Genomic DNA, 23297 nt, shown 5'->3' on the forward strand with positions numbered 1-23297 from the left:
CTTACGAGCGGCTCTGAATCAGGCTCTGAAAAAAGGAGGTATCTCCCATATCTCCTGCTCTCTGCATTGTTACATTCCAGTAACACTCAGTTCTGCCTTTAACATGTGGAAACAGCAGTTTCCGCATAATTGAAGGGCAGAATTGATTAACCACTTAACTAACGTGGTCGTATGGGATGCGGACACAGCCAGCTGTGCTTCAGCTGACAAGGTGCAACCACACTGCCCCGCTGTGTTCTTGAAGAGGAAATTTGTTCTACACATGTGCAGAAAGGACTGCTAAGCGGTTAATGAATGTGGCCCTTAATTTTGTAGGTTTTCTAATTTAGAAAATGGTAGGCTTTGTTGGACTACCATATTATACCTACACATTTAGTATTTAGTTTAAGACAGCGAAAATCATTTAAAAAACAAAAAGTTCAGATTTTATTATCAAAACCTATAATGTAGATTCCTGCTTTTTGTGGAAGTTGAATAATTCTGAATCAAGAACCACAAAGTATTTCAACATATCTTTTATTTTTTTTCTGGAAAAATGTAAGTGAAGAGATGATAAAAAGTCACCCTTACATCCACTTTGTAGGACTAGTCCCCTTAATGTTGTACACAAATACACTTTGTGCCATTTTTATTGTGTGTCCATCTGCAGCCACTCCCTGACTCCAGGGACCATAAATATAGGGTATAGAGAGCCGTACTCGGGTTCCACTGATAAAATAAGATAACCTGCTTTAATGCATTATGATATAAAGAATTAAAGAAAACTAATACTGTATCTCTTCAGGGCAAATGTATAACACTACACCTGTTCAAGAGGTGGAGTTAACCATACAAGAAAGAAGAGTCTGATGATTGTTATTAGAAATTCTGACTGGTCGACATTAGCAATTTATCATAACTACAACCATAGATCAACACGTGGATTGTAATGGCTTAATACAGTATATCTAGGTTGCTACAATTTGATATGTATTCATAGATCACTCTCTGCATGTGATATTCCTACAGATTTACTTAACCAACAATTCATGCATGTGGAATGGAACTAAAATTGCACCCAAAAGGTTCAAGCATTTACAAAAAGAAAACAAAACACATACAGATGAACAGCATTATATATAACTGGTAATGTGGAACTGTGATATGCTGGGCTACCCCAGCCCATGCCCCAAAGCCCGCCCTGTCATACTTACCCTGTGCAGGTGCTCAGGGCCGTAACTAGCTATGGGCGACTATTGCCGCCGCAAAGAGCACAGAAACTCTGTGGGCAGCACTGTCGCTGCCCCACGGCCCTTGCTCCTGGCTAGCAGGGTGCCTAGAACGGCACCTTGCAGCCAGGATTACTGTTGCAGCACCTGCAGAGCATCCTGTGGACGCTCCAGATGGGCACCCTGCACAGTATATGCAGCCGATCTAGCATCCAGAGGAAGCCTGGTCAGTGCTGCACTTACCGGAGCTGACGGTCACACACCCTCTGTGCGACAAGCGGGGCCGGCACAGGGTGCAATCCTTGTCTGCTCCATCTCCGTTGCTGCGGTGGTGGGACCTATTGGAGGGGGGGGAGGGGGGTGCTCCTGCTCCACATGATGAGTCATTGTTGATTATTATATGGATATTTCACACACTTATTCTTTATCTCAGGGATTTAGATGTAATTTTTTGTGAAATAGCTGTTGAAATGCAAATAAATATGTCATAATCCCATTATATATTAGATGCGTAGGACACTAGATGTACCCAACATAAGATGACCACTAGATAATACAAATGCTATTAAAATCATAAAAGCATTGATCTGTTTGCATAATTAACAATGCACAGTTTTTTTGCAACCAGTTTAATTGACAGTTCCTTTGTATAAAGTGACCCAAAGCTACATAAATAAGTGGGATCGTGTTGTGACCAATATGTCTGTAACATACACAAAAATGTCCTTTTTCTCAATACAGAAACGTCATTGCAGCCTATTGCGTAGCCAAAATGACTGAGGATCACTACTGAAATACATCTGCAATATCACAAAATGCAGTTAAAAACCATTCCAACCGAGTCACATCATGGATTATGTGATACATCAAACCAGGTTCCAGAGCCAGCAGAAATAAAGCAGCATGAAACACAAAGTACGAAAAACGACACAGATATGAAAGAAAAAACACAACCTGCAGCTGACATCAGTAATGAGGACAGACAGGAATGGTCAGAAGAAGCTATTTCCATGGGGAAAAGTCCTAATGAACCCACAAGCAAAAGGAGACTGAGAAAGATTTCAACTGGTCCAAGAAAAGCACCTTTAACAGCAAGAAAGAAAAAGCGATGTAAGTTCGGCACAGGTTCACAGGTTCTAGCCAGGATGTCCAAAATGGACATTTCTTGAAAATATTATTAACAAAGATGTAGTATTTGTGGGTCATAAACTAAGTTTTTCTGTAGATTTCTAAAATGTAAACCACCAGCTTCCTGGCATAGAAATATTGGGGAAAGTAACTTCACAACATGCCTGTCTCCATCATTTCTGCATTGGTAGGAATAAGGGCAGCATATACTTTGAACAAAAATGCAGTTTTCGGGGATCTGAGCGCTTATCTCATATGTACCAAGTCCGTAATGCGATACATTCCAGAGCTTAGACCGTGTGGGTAAGGCCATCTTTAGATCACATAAACCCAGAAGTCTCTCTATTGTAAAGGACAGCTCTTATTGGGAGAGCTGTCCTTTGCGATTAGAATCACAAATTTACAACAAGCACTTTCTGCTTCTCCAATGAGGAGAAGCAGATACCGGCAGCTACAGGAGGTAATATCAGCGCTGGAGAAGACACCCGACAGTAAGTGACATCTCCTCATACTGTAGTAATACCTGGGACACTTAGCGCTGACATAGGTGTTTATGGCAGCGCTACGTGCCCCAGGTGCAGTGGGATGTTGTAGCCAGCACTTAGTGCTGGCAGGCTGCAGGCAGAGAAAATCCCTTTAGTACATACTGAGAAGCAATATGTACAGGAATTTTGTCTGCCTTCTCACCTTAATAAATAGACCCCTAAGTAGTGATCCAATCAATCAGAGCTGTAGCTAGAAATTTGAATGCCCTGGGAGAGAGCACCGAGCTTCCACTCACTAAATTATTATAATTAATCTGTAAGTGGTACTATACAGCATATTTCAGATTAATATATCACTAAATGGATATTCTTTCAATTTATTTTGTGTGAGAATCATTGCTTGATAGAATTTCTCAAGCAGTTTAAAAAACTAGGTTGAATTTTCATGTTGTGAGTCAATGTTACTAGAGTCTGCAAACACAGATTGCCTTGTGTGGAGTACACAAAAAAATGGAAAACAATAAAAAAATTGTCTGTCTCTTAAGCATCAGACAGCAATAATCATGATAAATTATCATATTAAATATTGATTTTCAGAAAAGGTGTTATCAAAATAAATAATTGTGAATACGTTAACAAAATATAACTCAACTTATGACTGATTGAAACTGGAAACATAGAAATATAGGATTTGATGGCAGATAAGAACCACTTGGCCCATCTAGTCTGTCCCATTTTTAAACATATTGTTACCTCAACCCTTATTGATCCTTACTTCTTCTGAAGGATATCCTTATGTCTATCCCATGCATGTTTAAATTGCTCTACTGTCTTAGCCTCTACCACATCTGATGGGAGGCTATTCCACCTGTCCACTACCCTTTCTGTGAAGTAATTTTTCCTCAAATTTCCCCTGAACCTACCACCCTCCAGTTTCACTGTTACTTATCTTTCTTTGAAGAATGTATTCTTCCTTTACTTTGTTAAAACCCTTTATATATTTGAACGTTTCTATCATGTACCCCCTTTCCCTTCTCTGCTCCAAACTATACATATTAAGATCTTTTAGTCTTTCCGGGTAAGTTCTGTGCTGTAGGCCATGCACCATTTTAGTTGCCCTTCTTTGTACAGTCTCTAATAGATTAACATCCTTCTGGAGATGTGGCCTCCAGAACTGAACACAGTATTCAAGATGAGGACGTACCAATGACCTATACAGTGGTATAATCACTTCTTTCTTCCTGCTACTGATTTTTCTCCCAAGCATCTGACTTGCCTTCCTCATTGCTTTGTTACAATGTTTGCTTACCTTTGAGTCACCTGATTTTTCAGTATAGTGCCATTAATACTATGTTTAGCCTTTAGATTTTTGATACCCAAGTGCATGATCTTGCATTTTTGGCGTTAAACTGTAGTTGCCATGTTCTTGACCATTCCTCTAGTCCACGAATGGGGAACCTTTTTTCTACCGAGGGCCATTTTGATATATATAACATTATTTGTGGGCCCGGTGCAGGCCATGCCCCCTCCGTGTGATGTCACATCGGGTGGGGCCACAATTGCAGGTGATTAAAGCAATGCCCGAAGCATACTGAGGATGCTCTGGGGAGCTGTAAGGGCAGCGCTGTAAACCATCTGAAGCATCCTCAGGATGCTCCAGGCGGCACTGCTGCATAGACTCTGGCTGCAGAGTGCCATTCCAGGCACCCTGCTAGCCAGATGAGGCTAGCAGAAAAAAGCTCAGAGGGCCAGACCAAATGATTCCAGGGGCCTTATACGGTCCCCGGGCCTGAGGTTCCCCAACCCCGCTCTAGTCTACCTAGATCATCAATTATTTGTTTTACCCCTCCTGGTGTGTCTACCATGTTGCATTCCTTTGTGTCATCTGTAAAAAGGCATAGTTTCCCTTCAATAACATTTGCAATGTCACAAATAAAGATATTAAAAAGCACTGGTCCAAGTACAGATCCCTGAGTTACTCCACTGGTAATATTTCCCTCTTGAGACTGCACTCCGTTTACTACAACTCTCTGTTTCCTATCCTGCAGCCATGATCTTATCCATTCAACTAACTTTGTATTCAATCCCATGCTTTCCAGTTTATTTAACAGTCTGCGATTTGGAACAGTGTCAAAAGCCTTACTAAAGTCTAGATAAGCTATATCTATGGCCCCCCTTTATCTATTTCCTTAGTCACCCAGTCAAAAAAGTCAATAAGATTGTTTGACATGATCTCCCCCCAGTAAATACATGCTATTTGGGGTCCTGCAAATTGCTGAATTTGAGATAATCTACATCTCTTGAGTGTTTCCATCAATTTACTACTGGTGTAAAGCTCACTGGCCGGTAGTCGCTTGCCTATTCCTTGCTTCCACTTTTGTGCAGTGGGACAATGTTTGCTCTTTTCCAGTCCTTTGGAATTACTCCAGTAGCTAGTGACTGGTTGAATAATTCTGTTAATGGTGTAACCAGCACCCCTTTAAGCTCTTTTAGTATCATTGGATGTATCCCATCAGGCCCCATTGATTTATCCACTTTCAGTTTTGAGAGTTCTGTTAGGCTCTTCTCCTCTGTAAATGTGCTTGTTCCAACCTCATTTTTCTGATTACACCTGCAACTTAAGTGTGGCCCCTTGCCCTCTCTTTCAGTAGTGAGTACTGAACAAAAATAATTATTAAGATGATCAGCTATTACATTGTCTCCCTCAACAAGACTCCCTCTTTCTGTCTTTAGTCTTTTATTCCACCTTATGTTTTTCTCCTTTCGCTTATATACTAAAAAAAGTTTTGCCCCCTTTACCCACTGACTGTGCCATTTTCTCCTCAGCTTTTGCCTTTGTAGATCTGATTACTTTCCTAGCCTCCTCCTGTTTTACAAGATACCCCTCTTTGTCCTCATTATTTTGCATCTGCTTGTATTTCCTAAAGGTCATCTTTTTTTGCTTTCACAATACTTGTTACCCCTTTCCCAAACCACACTGGCTTCCTTTTCCTTGTGGTTTTCCTAACCCTTTTGATACAAAGGTCTGTTGCCTTTAATATTGCACTTTTAAATTTTTCCCACCTCTCCTGCACTCCTTTCAAGTTCCTCTACCAAAGATTTGCTTACACATCTTCCCATCCCTGCAAAATCAGCCTTCCTAAAATCTAACACCTTTGTTTTTGTATGGGGTGAGTCAGTATTTGTCTTTATTCTGAACCATACTGCTTGATGATCACTGGATCCCAGATTTTCACCCACTTTTACATCATATATTCTGTCTCCATTTGTAAGTATTAAGTCTAATATTGCGTCTTTCCGAGTGGGCTCCCTCACCAATGGCTGGAGGGAGGCTCCCTGCAATGAATTCAGGATATCCCTACTTCTAGTGGAACTTGCCACAGACACCTCCCAGTTTATATCGGGTAGATTAAAATCTCCCATGATTATAACCTCTCTTTTTAATGCCATTTTAGTGATGTCCTGCACAATAGTTTATTGTCCAGTTCCTCTTCCTGACCTGGTGGTCTGTAGATCACCCCAATACAAAGAATCACGTTCTCCCGTTTCTATAGTAACCCAAAGGGACTCGTTTTTTTCTTCAATACTATGTATTAACGTAGAATTTATGTTTTCCTTGACATAAATTGCTACTTCTCCTCCTATTCTTCCCATTCTGTCCTTCCTAAATAAAGTATATCCCAGTATAGCTACTGTATGTCCCAGTCATGATTTTCATTGCACCATGACTCCGTAATAGCCACAATATCCAGATCATCTCTTGTCATTATAGCAATTAGTTTGGGGATTTTATTTCCCCAAAGTTTCTAAACATATATTCTAGATATGCAGATATGCGTATATTATTACACACTGGTTGAATACAATCAGTTTTTCTTTAGGGATGTATGTCCCGGTAGGGCACTAACCTAATAAAGCAATAGAAGGAATAAATGATTAACCCCTGAGTTGAGAGTTAGGGGTATGATGATGATAGGACTCACTAGTACCTAGCACAGTGTCAGCTTATGTTCCAGATGTGCCACTGAGTGTACTTTACTGATTTTTTCAAAGTGGAGCTCATTCCCACATCGCTAAAGGGGAGATGCATTAGCTAGGGCAATTCTTTATATCATGAATTCTCTGTTTCTGGAAAAGCTTTGACGACTCTTATTGTGCCTATACAACAGAAGCTTTGAAATATAACATACTTCATGGTTCTCATTCTGTTAAAAGAATTACCAGTTAAAAAAGAGACTATACTGTATCAATGTCTGTTAGGAGAACTATTCAAGTATTGGATGTTGTACAGTCTCCAAAGTTTCCATTTGTCTTTGGGATGCCTTGGCCAAATATCCATAGTCCTTGTATTGACTGGGAAACCAGAAAGTTGATCTTATCCTATAATTATTGTATTAATTAGTGTTTCAAGTCTCCCTAATATCTGTCTCTTGCGTCATCAAATAATACTATATCCAGGTGGTGTCAAGGCTATACTGATGTACAGTATTTGATAAGAAACAGGCTGAAACTTTTCTTCCATATTATTCTTACAGTTTGTTCCTTAAGCTGTTTCATAGGGGCCCAGATTCTTTTTGGATGCATGTGTTCTTTTTAAACCCTCAAGGACTATATTTAAGATGACTTGTCTTGTGGATATATACCGCCAACTGGAGAACCAATTTTTTTTAGTGGAAAAGGAGCATGGTGAGCTACCCACATGTACAGATGACATCACTTTCAATCCAATTATTGCAAGAAACCGATACCTACTTCCACTTATCTACGAGTTTTTAAAGGCCACTGAGGAGCTATAATCTTTACTTAGCTATAATATGGGAAGCACCTACAAATTGATAAGAATCCACACATGTATTCAGTTGAGTGATTATCGGTTGTCTGCACCAGGGATGTGCAGTCAGGGTAGGCAGGGGAGGCAGAGCCTCCCCTGTCATACTCCTGAGAATTGATATAAAAATGATTAGAATAATGCAAAGAATATATTTATAGTTTAGAAACATCGTCTTTGGTTATTGTAACCGTTTTTAAAGTTTACATTCACCAGCTTTGTGGAGCTCCCAGAGACTGCAGGGAGACGAGAGATGAGGCAGCAACAGCTCAGCCTCGCTTCTGTATCATCAGACACTGCTTGCAGAGGTGGGGGCCACACCATGGCAGTAAGATGCACAGAAAGTGAAGTTAATAGAGGCATGCCTGAGTATGGGGGACGTGCTTTGAGCACTGATGGACACATTGGATGTGTCATGTGACCAGGAAGTGCACTGCAGTGTTTAGAGATCAGAGCTCAGTCAGCAGCAGCAAGAGAAGACAAAGTGATTCAGGTAGCAGAATCAATGGACATTGAAGCTTAGTGTAGTGAAGGGAGAGTTACAGTGAGTAGGGGTGACACAGGCTCCCAGCACTCAGACTCATCTCCATGTGTGCCTCCCTAGCCATTGACCTCACTGATCGTCACTGGTCTGTACATGCGTCAGAGTTGCACTGCACATATGTCAAGTTTCATTACCATTGTCGCTCGCTGTGACGATTTATTTGCAAAGTGATTGACAGGCAGGGACCGTTTGTGGGCAGCAATGGGGAGGTGGCGACAAAAACACAACCATTTTCAGGGCATGTTTTAACCTGCGACTGCGATCCTGTACGTAGTAATAATGGCTCTGCTGTCTCCTTTCTGGCAGCCATTCTGCGCAACCATATGCTTAGTCAGAAGGCTGATAATTGACTGATCTGTGACCAGTGCTACGTCTGTGTACACATTCGCTTGGATTTGTGAAGCTGCCGGTGCATGTCTCAATACAAACTCTGCGTATATTCACACAGCCGCTGTGTACAGATTCTCAGCAGCGGAGGCATTAGTCTCCATCTCTGAATCAGGCCCTGTGTCTCAACATTTTACAGATGCTTTGTTTCTGTACTGCAACATGAAATACACCTGTCTGTCTGACTATGCGGATTGGCTGACAATGAAATTTGTGCAGATGGAGAGGATTCACTTCCAAGAGCAAAGTAAAGGGGAAGAGCCAAAGAGCTGGGAATATTACCTTAATCCAGGTAACAAGCTGTTGGTGGCTCTCCTACTTACCCAGATGGGTCCACTGACTTGCCCGATACCAGAACACGGTAAGATGTGAGAGCTGAGGAGATGCTGGTGAGCAGAGCCGTAACTAGACTTTTGGTTCCCTGTGCCAGAAAGAGCATTGGCGCCCCCATTCATTTTGCATGGCTTCATGGGGGGGCCAGGGAAGAGATAGGAGAGGCCAGGAGATGCTGTGGATGAAATAAGAGGAAGCTACAAGCAAGAATGATAATAAACAGAAATTTGACAGGCCCAAACAGCGCCCCCTGACCTGTGGTGCCCTGTGTGATGGCACTGGCCGCACTACCCTAGCTATGGACCTGCTGGTAAGTGAGATTGAGGCTAAGGGGTAGCGCTAAACACTGAGGGTGCACTGTTTCCACCTATGCAGTGGGAGGGCAGGAACCTGGGTCCTAATAAAACTATATACCCAATATATGGGAATAGTATTTAGTCACTTATTCCATATTTCCAGGTTGTTGGAAAAGGGACTCGTGCAAAGAACTAGCTTACGGGCCCCCTCATTTCTTAAAATGCCCCTGAATGCCTTCAGTTATTAAAACTTTACTAGGAAATGTCATCCTGTGCAATCTCTTAGTATCTAGCCGCACATCCACTACCCGACCCAGGGAAGACAGTACGACATTGTAATCGTACCGTCGTTCCTCATCCCCTGTAGTGCCTACACTACATTAGTCATTCAGTGTAGGCACCCTCCATCATCCCCGAACATGGTCAATCTGTCGTTATCGGCAGATTGACCTGCATGTTCGGGCGATGATTGATGTCGGAAACGACCAGTGGGAGCGCGCATCGCTGGTCGTTTCCGACATTTGCATGCCCGATTCGTGCCCAATTGACGAGCGATTGAATGATAATGATCTCATTATTGTTCAATCGCTCTGTTTAATCGGGTAATGGATACCCGCCTTAATAACACACATAGGGGAGATCATAATGTACTAAGCTCTGGAAAATTATAAATTGGAGAGTGATAAACTGTCAACCATTCAGCTCCTGTCATGTTACAGGCTGTGTTTGAAAAATGGCAGTTAGGAGCTGATTGGTTGGTAGTTTATCGCTCTCCAATTTATCACTTTCCAGAGCTTAGTACATCTTCCCCGGTTAGTCCTAATTTCTGAGAGGTACAGGTGCCCATCCACTAGGCGATTAAATTGAGCTATTGAACGATAACGATATAGTTATTGTTCGATAATCGTTTGAAAATCGTTTGCAGATTGTTTAAAAAATTTCTAAAACGAACAGCGATGCGCACTCCCACTGGCTGTTTAGACATCTATCATCGGGCAAACATGTTGGACAACCTGACGATAACGTCAGATTGAGCATGTTTGCAGATGATTGATGCGCCTACACTGAACGACTGCTCATTCAGTGAAGTCACATCACAGACTGACAAACGACTGCACGATTACAATGTCGTAATCGTGCAGTCGTTTTGAGGTCTGCTAGTGGATGGGCAGCTTAACACAGCCAGAAACACATATCAATAGTCAACAGAGAGCTCACTTCACCTTACAGTTCTAACGACTCAACTAAGAAAAGCTATAGGTCAAAATGGGTGTTCAGACAAGAATATGGTCTCTCCCCTGCATTAAAACATAGAACAATTTTTATCTGCATGTAACCTTGGTTGCACTTCTAAGTTTGGGGCCTCACAGTGAATCAGTTCTTGGTATAGATGGATGTGTAGCAATGAATAAGAAAATCCCACGGCATCAGTAAAATATTTAATGATCGCAGTAAACAAGAAAGCCAAGCAGTGAATAGTTAATATGCATGAGATTGTCCTGTGCTGAGGGAGTTATTAAAACGACAGAGATAATAATCAGAACATCACCATATAGTGAAGTGTTAAAGGAGAATGCCAGGAAAAGAAACCAGTTAATCAGCTTTTCAGCAAGTAAAGCTCGTTATTTCTAAGTCCTCTGATTAAAAAGAAGGTGAAAAAACCATGATCCTCCTCATTACGCTGCAAGGTGAGTCATCCCAGAGACCACTGGAGCCAGCTTTGCAATGCCCTAGTTATGTCTATTTTTAGCCAGTGTTGCATTTCATTCACATTTCCTGTAGGTACAGCAGTCGCTAGTCAGCTTTGTCGTTTTAAATAGTCTCCTTGGGCTTTCTTTTTGTAATCGTGTGAGCTGCACAAATAAATATGATTGATGTTCTGATCAAAGTTCCAAAAACATTTAAAAAAATAAAGGTTATGAAAGACATTTAAGGGCTCATAATTATGGGGATTGAAAAACAATTCTAGTAAAAGTGTAGCCAAAACCTTGTACTTTGTACCTTTCTTTAACAAACCATTAGAAATGTGTATTTTTTTTAGGGATGTGCGCCGGACCATTTTTGCTGGATTTGGATTTGGTTCTAATTCGTCGTCCGGCTTTGGATTTGGATTTGCCAAACTTTTTTTCTTCCTAGAGTATTATTAACCTCAATAACCTTAATTTCCAGTCATTTACAGTCAATTTAGACCACTTCACAGTTTAAATGATAGTTTTCACCATTATTGGCCAAAGGTTGCAGTGAGCTGAATGGTTACTAAGCGACAAAGCAGCGGCACAGACACCACAGTTTAAAGCACATCTATGACACATTGCCACACAGCAGTGACAGAAATTAAAAGTAGTGCACCCACCCAGTGGGGTACGGCCAGCAGAATCACAGTACTTGTTTACAAAGTGGGCTACGGCCCTAGGAGTCACAGTGCACAATCTTATTCACATTACACTGCACATAGTGCCCCTGATTCACATCACACCATAAAGTAGTGTCTTTTATTTATGTTACGACACACAGTAGTGCCCCTTTTACACAATGCCCACAGTAGTCACCCTTTTACACAATGCCCACAGTAGTGACCCTTTTACACAATGCCCACAGTAGTGACCCTTATACACAAAGCCCACAGTAGTAATGCCCCTTATACAATGCCCCCAGCAGTGGTGTCCCTTACACAATGCCTCCAGTAGTGGTGCCCCCTATGCAGTCCCCTTAGTAGTAGTAGGGCCCCCTATGCAGTGCTCCTAGTAGTAGTATGCCCCCCAATAGCAGTGCCCCCAGTAGGTATGCCTCCCGTAGCAGGCCCCAGTAGTAGTGCCCCATTAGCATGCCCCCAGTAGTAGTATGCCACCCAGTAGCAGTGCCCCCATTAGCATGCCCCCAGTAGTATGCCCCCCCCAGTAGCAGGCCCCCAGTAGTAGTGCCCCCAGTAGTAGTATGCCTCCAGTAGTAGTATGCCCCCCAGTAGTATGCCCTCCAGTAGCAGGCCCCCAATAGTAGTGCCCCCAGTAGCATGCCCCCCAGTAGCAGTGCCCCCAGTAGCAGGCTCCCAGTAGTAGTGCCCCCATTAGCAGGCCCCCAGTAGTAGTGCCCCCATTAGCAGGCCCCCAGTAGTAGTATGCCCCCCAGTAGCAGTGCCCCCATTAGCATGCCCCCAGTAGTGCCCACTTACAAACACACATCTAAAAATGAAAAAAGAAAACTTACCTGAATCCCCGCTCCTGCCGCCGTCTGCTCTGCTCTATTATGCACAGAGGGAGCCAGAAGACAGAGCTCATGAGTGAGCTCCAACCGGCTCCCTCCATGCAGCAGCCAATGAGATTCTCCCTGACTCTCATTGGCTGCTATTACAAACAGACAGCTGCCGCTGGCGACTGTGTGTTTGTGTCTGTGTAAGGCAGACCGATATCACAGCGGTGTGCCCTACACTAGAGGAGCCCTGATGTCGGATTCTCTCGCGAGAATCCGACATCAGGAGGCCGCCGTTCGGGCCCGAACAGGGATCTGAGTCAGGCGGGGAGCGCCCGAACTGGGTTTGGGTTTGGGTGGACTGGGATCCCCTATGTTTGGAGCGGTTCGGATTCCACAGAATCTGAACCGCTCATCTCTAATTTTTTTAAACTCCAATCAGAAATGGTCGACTGACCAACCCAGTTATAGAATCTCCACCTACCATGTAATTACATTGACTAAATGATAGCTACACTACTGGTGGAGATATGCTACTTGAAGGATGTAAATAAATCCCTTTATATGTATTGGGATTAATGGTAATAACTTTCTCACTCTTTGCAGAAAATGGAAATGGAGATATACAGGCGCTGTAGTGAGCTGTGCAACTAAGCAGCTGCTTCAAATAGGGTTTGTCAGACCCAATACAACAGAAAACACATACAAAATGGCAGCACTAGAATATGTAGCCATTCAGTAAAATATTAAATCAATTTATTATAAATAAATAAAATAGGTCAATAATACATATGACATGTGGTGAATAACATAACAATGAAAATTGAGCAAAAAAAAAAAACATTTAGCCTCTCCCACCAATTTTAAAGGTAAGTATTGCCTGTTCCTATAAAAGTTTCCGGATTTTGGAATAAAGTTAGTGACAATCTCGGTCTTATATGTGAGGAACGTTTGTATCCAACGTATAGTTACCAGCTCCTGTCACCAGGTAGAGGGATAATCCTATTGGTATATAGTCCTGTATGTTGCACTCGGAGCCCTCAGATGTCCATGGTGTTTATTGTAATCCAGGTATCGTGCGCTTGGTATAGACTGAACAAAAAATCTAATTACATCGGAAAACTGGTCCAGACTTATTGTAATCTCAGCTGGGAGAAAAACCTTGTGGGTAGAGGCTTGGCACCTAGTGCATTTCCCTGTGTAGGGAGTACAGCTTTTTCAAAGGTGAAATTGTGGTGTCCAAGAGGGTCTTCTTATACCCCTCTAATTAGCTACTCATTTCCACATGATTGTAATTAATCATCAAATAAACTCATATATTCATAAAAACATGGTTAGCATAATATGGAGGCAGATTACTATACATAATATGTCTAATTTATGGGAGGATTTAAGTTTTAATAGTTTTTATACAGTTTATTAAACTGTTCTTACCTTGTCCTTTAATTTTACGGAGCTGGCTCTGGTCATGTGATATAAAATATCACGTGTGGCCCGAGTAAGGTCCATCTATGGATTTGCATCATTCTGTTGTCATGGTGATTCTTTCCTCTCATAATCCCATTGGTGAAGAAACCCCATGACCTCAGTCACACCACTGATGATGTTCCCTTCGGCGTCTCCATAAACATTAGACGCCGTTTCTCTGGTCAAGTGATCTTAATCACATGATCATATTTAAGCACTGGTCAGAATGTCTAGAATTATTGGTAATGTAGTTCAAATCAATTTTCCATCAAAGCCATAGAGCTGTTCAGTATGGCCCAGTATTTAATTTCTAAAATACAAAATAAAAAAGTAATTATAATAACATATATCTTAGCATAGTCACTGATAAAAAATATAATGTTTTAATAGTTTTTAAATATCGTTATTTCGATCATGTGATGTTAATCACGTGATTACATTGTTAGCTACTCAATATATCTAAAAAATCATAAAATTGTGATCCGAAAACTATACATTTGATACATATACCATGAGGTAATAAATATAGTGAATTACAATATATATAAGATCCAATAACAAAATAATTTTTTTTTAAAATAAAGTGCATGGTGATAAAAATATATATTGAAAATAATAAAATAAATAAAAATGTATAATAATGGGGGTGGGGAAAATAAAATAAAAAAAAAAGGGGAACAGGGACTTAAAAATAAAAAACAATATGAAATTTATATGGGAATTATAGGTGACACACACATGGCTCGTAGGCTGCTAAGGGTTCACTAGATATAGATACCCATTAAAATACCCCTATGTCACCAAGATTGATAAGAAAAAATACCAAGAGAGCAATATCCAATGCAAAATGAGTATTACACTGAATATAAGTGTAAAAAGAGAGGGAAGAAAATCGAAAATTGGTAATAAATGTTCTCTCTCATCTGCTATTATTCCTATTTGTCAGCAATCTATTTCTCCCTTAAATATACCTAGACAACAAGAATCATAGCCCCAGACGAGTGAAAATACTTATGTTACATCGGGGATAGATAGGGATATTTTAAATATATATTTCTTTAGACGACCATATTTAATTCTACTGCTTCGTTTAGTCCCTCTGGGTATATAGAGTTCATCTAGAACATCCAGAAGACTTCTTGTCTACATAAATTTTTATACCTATCACCCCCTCATTTAGTTAGTGGGATATATTCAATCCCTACTAATTTAAGACAACTCGGATCCCCATTATGTACATCGCAGAAATGTCTAGACACACTATGTGTCTGTACTTTTTTAATTACATTTCTGCGATGTTCTAGGAATCTTATTTTCAGTGGTCTTGTCGTTCTACCAATATATTTGTAATCACAATCACATGCAATCATATACACAACATAGCTCGTATTACAATTGATAAAGCTTCTAATATTATAGATTTTATTTTCAGCTTTAGTATGGATGGAAGTAGCATGATTGCATGTGAGGCATTTATTTGCCCCACATTTATAAAAACCAATAGGTTTAGATTGTAACCAAGGGATATGAGTATTATTCTTTCTTATTTTTCTTCTATAGGTTTTAAGAAGCTCGGAGCTAAGAGGGTTTTAAGGGATTTATTTTTTCTAAAAATATGTACAGGTTTTTCTGGAATACATTCCTTTAATACATGATCTTGTCTTAGGATGTTATAATGTTTCCATATAATATTTTTAATTTCATAATAATGATCATTATAGGTAGATATAAATGCCACTTCCCTGATATCTACAGGATCTTGTATTTTTGGTTTCTTTTCTAAAAGTTTATTTCTATCTAGGACTAGTACCTCTACAAGTGCTATTTTTCACAATCGTATCAGGATATTCCTTTGGGAGAATGACTCGATCATATAATTCGCTTGTCTCTTAAAAGCTTCTGGTTCTGAGCAGTTTCGTTTTAAACTGAGTAAGTGCCCCTTTGGAATGTTTATCTTCCATGGGAAGTAATGAGCACTTTTATAATGCAAATAAGCATCCCTTCCTACCTCTTTTGAATAATTTGAGGTACAAATTTTGTTATTCTTGACCTCTAAAGTTAAATCCAAGAAATTAATTTGGCTCTTGTGGTATGTATATATGAATTTCAAATTATATAAATTTTAATTAATGTGAAGTGACAAAAATCTGTGCAGAAATGTGATCCCCATCCCAAATAATAAAAAGGTAATCAATATAATGGCCATAGAGGACCAGGTTCGCGCCGAAGCCCTAGCCCCACACTAGGTGCTCCTCCACCTCACCCATGTATAGATTGGCATCACTCAATGTGAACCTGGTCCCCATGGCCGTCCTTAACACCTGTAAATAATAAGTGTGCAAAAATAAAAAATAATTGTGGTGCAAAATATAAGAAATGGAATCCAAAATAAAAGTCCTATGTCTCTTTGTAAGGTCATTGTCCAAGTCCACTCTTTTAGTAATAGCTTGTATACCTAAATCATGAGGAATATTGGAATAAAGACTTTGGACATCCAAAGTCAGAAAGCTATAGGAATCTTTCCATATAATATTCTGAATTAGCTGTAAAAAGTGAGTTGTGTCTTTAATGTGTGATTTAAGTGTGGACACCCGTGGTTGTAAAAACTAATCAACATAAAAAGAAATATTGGATGATAAAGAATTAATACCCAAAATAATAGGTCGCCCAGGGGGTGAAGTGAGTGATTTGTGAATTTTGGGTAAGTGATAATAAATAGGAACTGAAGGGTGAATAGTGAACAAGAACCGAAATTCTTGTTCTTATTCTGGAGATAACCTCATCTAAAACCGCTCCTTCTAATAGCACTTGCAATTCCACTAAAAATCTATTTGTGGGGGTCATTGGTAAGTTTCTCGTAGACCAATGGGTCTTCTAGTTGTCGTGTAGCCTCTTTTTTATAGTCAACTCTTTCCTGTATTACAAGACCCCCCCCACTTATCTGCTTCTTTTATGATGATCGAGGTATCCCTCATTAGATTAATGATGGCTTTTCTTTCCCATTTATTCAAATTGGATCTTTTTTGTGGTCGGGATGGATCAATTTTTTTGCACATATGTTTAAAGTCATCTAGAGTCGTTTTATAGAAACTTTCTATACTAGTCCCCTTTGATTTTATTGGATAAAATTCAGATCTTTGTTTGAATTTTCCCCATTCACATTGATGTCAAAGAGTTTTTGTGTCTCAACAAGTGGTCCACAATTATTTACTTCCCATAATCCATTTAAGGCATTAATTGCTGGAATGTCACCAAAATCCAATAATATTGGTGCCGCTTTATCCTGATTTTTATTTAGCTGTTGTGTAGCAAAATATTTCTTTCGGCATAGGGTTCTGACAAACCTGTTGAGCTCTACAAATAAATCAAATATATTGGGAGTCGTGGATGGAGAAAAATTCAAACCTATGCTGAGTATCGATATCTCACTTTGTGACAACTGTTTAGTGGATAGATTGAAGATGTTTTGTTCTAGGTTTTTCCTTTTTGTAGCTTTTAATTTCCTGTATCTCTGTTTCCTCCCCCCTCTAAGCTTAGACTTTGTCTTCTTTTTGGTGTTCTTGATTTCCAGTGGTCGGAAGCTTGGAGTTCTTTTGGGAATCTCCTTGTCCGCTGCTCTAAAAAAATATCAAATGAATAATCATCCGTATTTTCAGATGGAATGGTTTAGATTTGAGTCTGGCTCCCATTCCATTGGCTCTATCTACATCTCTATCGTATCCACCCATTTCATTATTGAACCTACTTGCATATCCAGAGTTCCTGGGTCTGCGTTTATCAGAGAGGACTCTCTGTCTCCACGCATAAGGCCTATTTAGTGCTCTATATGATGGTAGTTCAAGGGTAGATATCCAATTGTCATGTTCCCATTTTCCCTCTTTACGCTGGTACTGGGAAAATGTAATTTTATCTTTGTATGTTCGAACCTTTCCATCCCTATAAATCATTTATATCACGTTGGAGCTTTCTAAATTTAGTGTCTATCAATGTTTGTTCCAACTTAGATATTTTTTCCATAGTTGTTTTATCTCTCTCTTTAAACTCTCTCGTCTGGCTCCATGGTTCCAATTTAGTCTTTAATATTTCAATTTCTTTTTCTAATGTTTTTACTTTATTTGATCTATAAGAAATTATCAACTCAATCAATGACAGAGAACATTTATCCAAAATTTTCTCCCACTCCTTTTGATATTCATTATCATTCTGAAAGATAGATGGCTTGAATAATCTTAATCCTTTCGGGATTATTTTTCTATCTAAATATTTTTGTAAATTAGTACTATATAACCAGTGCTTAAGTTCTGATTTGAGCAAATCCTCTAATTTAAAAACTTCATCTTTTAATTCACAATTACTTTCCTCTTTCTTCTCCCCTATTGGGTTATCCCATTTCGAAAAATATGTCTGCCTCCTCTGAAATCTTTCATCAAAAGTGGAAAAACAGCTCATACCTGCTCATACCTGCTACCTGTATAGGCATTGTTATGTTATTCACCACATCTCATATGTATTACTGACCTATTTTATTCATTTATAATAAATTGATTTAATATTTTACTGAATGGTTACATATTCTAGCGCTGCCATTTTGTATGTGTTCTTTGCAGAAAATGCAATCTCTTGATAAGTGTGTTTTAAATGATAAAATGAATTCAAAAGCTATTTTATGCTATAACCCAGAGTGAGTTTACTTGTCTTGAATTTCCTTATTATTTATAAATGTTTAATTTATTCATTGTCTGTTCCCAATTACTATATACAGTCCTACTGTATACATACTTTTTTTGCCTTGAAAAAGCTTCTAGCGAAACGCTGCGTCGGTAGAGCGGCGCGCCTCGCTTCTCCCATTATGTTACTAAATTATGTTTAAATGAGATGATAAGCCAGTTAGAATCGGAGAAAAGATTCATATGCAACTTGAACCTGATAGTACAATTTATGTCAGGCTTCCTGAGAGGGCTGTAATATTGAATTTATACTGACACTGTGAGCCATGTTAGGCTATAGATATAATACTGTTGTTTGTGAACTACTGTCTGATTAAATATATGAGAGACCTATTATAGGAACTCTCTTACAGTGCATATAAACAGGAGACGACAATACAACAGTATATCTAACTACATATGTTCGTTTCCACTGGATTTCTATTGCCAGTGTGAAAGACGGAGGCTTATAGATAATATATTCAATAACGATTTTCATATTTATTTCCCAGAAGGCACTTTTATTAAAAACCAGACAATATATATTTGAGTGAACAAAAGTTTGTGCAAGTCTGATTAAACGCCCTATAGGATATATGGTACCATCTATTCCTAATTAATGTGAACTGATATGTGAAAACATCAATCACACCTGAACAATTATTCACTATTAGGAAAATAATGTTTCAGTAGAACCACTTATCAATACTTTATTGACAAGAGTATGTACAATAATAGATATACTCTTAGTACATAAACAGTTCAATATTCTGCATTGAAAAAACAAATCCCTGTTATTCAGTGCAAAGAATCAAATAGAACTGAGTGTTTCACTAGAAACTATCTTTGACTAATTGTCACTTTTGAATACAATACACCAGATACTGGCTGATCTACTATATGGCATTATTTTTCTAACCTATAAAATCTGCCATTCCAAATGTGAAGGCACATATTATTTGATAATATAGATAGGAATCAATAACGACATTTAATTGGTAGTAAAAGATTTGGGAGTGTAGCGAGGACGCCGCATTAATTTTAATACACTTATTCTATTCTTTGTCACATTCTTTATTTTTAACCAATTTTTGCTGTTCAATTTTTTGATATTATTGAATAATAATAAAAGTTATGTTTTAATTCAATACAGGTTGAGTCTCCCATATCCAAATATTCCGATATACGGAATATTCCGAAATACGGAATTATTTTGGCATGACTGAGATAATGAAAACTTTGATTTTTGATGGTTCAATGTACACGAACTTTGTCTAAAGCACAAATTCTTAAAAATATTGTATAAAATTACCTTCAGGCTGTGTGTATAAGGTGTAAATGAAACATAAATTAATTTCATTTCTGTACACAAACTTTGCTTGAGCCTCAAAAGTATTTAAAATATTGTATAAAAGTACCTGCAGGCTGTGTGTATAAGGTGTATATAACACATAAATGCATTCTGTGTGTATATTTGGGACCCATTCCCAAGATATTTCATTATGATATGCAAATATTCCAAAATATGGAATATTCCGTTATTCAAAATACCCCTGATCCCAAGCATTTTGGATATGGGAGACTCAACCTGTATAAGAATTCTCTAGTGCACCACCTTTTGGACATTTCAGTTTTCTTCTTCAGTTGCTTTGATATTTCCTAACGTGCCCGTGGTAGCACCCCCCTTCCTTTGATCATACAAACAGGATATTGTGGGGAAATTTAAAAATAAATATCATACTCTACAATTCTTGTGCGACGGGGTCAAACCCATTCTACTGTATACATAGGGATGCGTATCTCCCAGATTACTTGAGGCTACTGTTATACTTTTTAAGGCTCTGCTATGCTTATCATTATGTTGTATGTGCCTTACTAAAATATAATGATAATATAAACTACTTTTAGTAGTTTATAAACTTTCCATTTTTATTTTATTTTTTGTATTTGTACTGAGGGCCTGATTCAGCAAGGACCGCACAGCTGTGTTCGCACGCAGCTGGTTGATGTTTGCAATCTGCGCATACGTATGTATCACAGTGCGCGTGTGCAAACCGGCTGCTGCAATCGGGAAGCGTCTGCAGTGAGCATGTAGAGTCTTCACACAGTGATTGACAGGAAGTGTTTGTTTGGGGCTCATGACGGGAGGTGGTCAGAGAAACGCAGCCGTGCCTGTGTGTTTAACGCCGTTACAGGGGCGTGCATAATCAAGCCCCTGCGATTGTATACGCTGGCAGAGGTCTAGATGGCGACAGGAAGTTTAGCAGTTTGTGCGGTAGGGTCAGGTCAACCACAAATGTGTGAATGGTTCCGATGTTACTCAATGTTACCGATGTTTTTGCTGACTTGCGGTTGCATGTCATGGGAAGTGGGCGGCATTATACAGTGATGGGCGTCTTGGTATAGTGCTGCAGTTGCTGTGCGATTGCATTCATTAGCATATTATCGCAGTTAGTGGGTGCGTGCGAACGCAGCCGTGTAATCCTTGCTGAATCAGGCCCTGAGTCTCTTTCCTTATTTGCACCCTTTGCCAGTTATAAATTGGTTCAGTCACTAGCCTTTATTCTGTTACAGCACTGATCCCACAACCTGCCTTTCACCTTGCCAAATTCCTCAAGGCGTCAATGGATTTTGCTGTTTCTTTTTTATTTTCTTGGCATTTGACAAGTTGCTATCAACGCCTCAATGTTCTCATTTACGCGTGGCCAGAAAACTCAATCATTGGCACGTGTCTTGATCAATACCATTCCCAAGTGACCATGATGTATTTTGGTCTATGTTTCTCTTGTGTACACTCGGTAGTCACTATCCTGTCACTCAGAAGAATGCACTCATTTACAGCTGACAACATGCTCCGTAAGTGCCAAAACTCTTTGCTTACGGAATGCACTTTACTTTACAGCAATCCTTCAAGCATTGGCTCTATAATTTTCTTTAGCACTTGATCCTCGGTTGTTGCCTTTTATATGTCTTTACATTTGACATTTGTCACTGGAAGGTGAGTTACTTATTCCTCCAGATCTGTTTCCCCAGGTAATCCTCTGTGGGAGGGTATGCCACCAATAATTGGTTATGAATCCTTTTGTAAAACCCTTAAAGTGTTAGAATCCTTTAGAACATTCTTTGTAATTTTTTTTATGGCTCACACAAGGGCAGTGGCTTCTGTTAGTCCCCAGGTCTGTACATTTTTCCAGTTTGATAGTAGGTTATCTTAATCAATGACTACTGTACGTCTATTTTCTTAGCTCTAATATCCACACTACTTATTAGTATGACACCTCCTGCACTCCTATTTGCAATTTGGCTGAATTATAGGGCATAACTATGTACTGTATGTTCAAAAAGACATGTTGCCAAAGAATATTTCAATGGGATCATTACAAAAAAAACATTTTAAAAAATAAACGTTATAAAAGACATTTTCACTTTGCCCAATTCAATCAATGGGTTACTGCTGGTGAAAACATTGTTATTAACAGTGATTACTGTACTGATTCTAAGTTGTACCCGTGATTAGGGAAGCCAATTTAACAAGTATTATGGTGGTACAAATATTTGCATCTCCTCAATAATGCACCTGTTTTGTCATTGTCATCGCATGTAGGGTTGTAGAGAGCCTGAATAAGCCAAGTTACGGGAAGGGGGTATGACCTAATGTAAGGAGGAGTGGTCACACAGCCTTAAAAATTAAAATAAAACCAGTATCTGTGCGCTCCACGGGGGGTGCCTCTGTTTCTCTCCTGACCCTCTGTGTATGTGTCTGTTTCTCTCCTCCCCCTCTGTGTATGTGTCTGTTTCTCTCCTGCCCCTCTGTGTATGTGTCTGTTTCTCTCCTGCTCATCTGTGTATGTGTCTGTTTCTCTCCTGACCCTCTGTGTATGTGTCTCTGTTTCTCTCCTGCTCCATGGTGTATGTGTCTGTTTCTCTCCTGCCCCTCTGTGTATGTCTCTGTTTCTCTCCAGCTCCTCTGTGTATGTGTCTGTTTCTCTCCTGTCCCTCTGTGTATCTCTCTGTTTCTCTCCTGCCCCTCTGTGTATGTGTCTGTTTCTCTCCTGCCCTTCTGTGTATGTGTCTGTTTCACTCCTGCCCCTCTGTGTATGTCTCTGTTTCTCTCCTGACCCTCAATGTATGTGTCTGTTTCTCTCCTGCTCCTCTGTGTATGTGTCTGTTTCTTTCCTGTCCCTCTGTGTATGTGTCTCTGTTTCTCTCCTGCTCCTCTGTGTATGTGTCTGTTTCTCTCCTGCTCCTCTGTGTATGTGTCTGTTTCTCTCCTGACCCTCTGTGTATGTGTCTGTTTCTCTCCTGCTCCTCTGTGTATGTCTCTGTTTCTCTCCTGACCCTCAATGTATGTGTCTGTTTCTCTCCTGCTCCTCTGTGTATGTGTCTGTTTCTCTCCTGCCCCTCTGTGTATGTCTGTTTCTCTTCTGCCCCTCTGTGTATGTGTCTCTGTTTCTCTCCTGTCCCTCTGTGTATGTTTCTCTGTTTCTCTCCTGCTCCTCTGTGTATGTGTCTGTTTCTCTCCTGCTCCTCTGTGTATGTGTCTGTTTCTCTCCTGCTCCTCTGTGTATGTGTCTGTTTCTCTCCTGCCCCTCTGTGTATGTGTCTGTTTCTCTCCTGTCCCTCTGTGTATGTGTCTGTTTCTCTCCTGCCCCTCTGTGTATGTGTCTGTTTCTCTCCTGCTCCTCTGTGTATGTGTCTCTGTTTCTCTCCTGCTCCTCTGTGTATGTGT

The 23297-nt window shown here is 39.8% G+C and overlaps 1 protein-coding gene across 2 annotated transcripts in view; it reads left to right on the forward strand.

The window, feature by feature from the left end:
* The first annotated feature begins 1952 nt into the window (after nt 1–1952).
* TTLL10 (tubulin tyrosine ligase like 10) overlaps nt 1953–23297 on the forward strand; it is a 133919-nt gene continuing 112574 nt past the window's right edge. Inside the window, exon 1 of one of the 2 annotated variants that reach the window (XM_088460081.1) lies at nt 1953–2318. In XM_088460081.1, the coding sequence (XP_088316207.1) occupies nt 2024–2318 (295 nt within the window). In that variant the 5' untranslated portion in view covers nt 1953–2023. Of the gene's footprint in view, nt 2319–10820; nt 10898–23297 lie in introns of those variants that run through there. The other variant, XM_088460090.1, reaches the window with a different exon arrangement.

Source organism: Taudactylus pleione, unplaced genomic scaffold (genome assembly GCF_031769625.1).
Source record: "Taudactylus pleione unplaced genomic scaffold, aTauple2 ptg000042l, whole genome shotgun sequence".
NCBI classification, from domain to species: domain Eukaryota; kingdom Metazoa; phylum Chordata; class Amphibia; order Anura; family Myobatrachidae; genus Taudactylus; species Taudactylus pleione.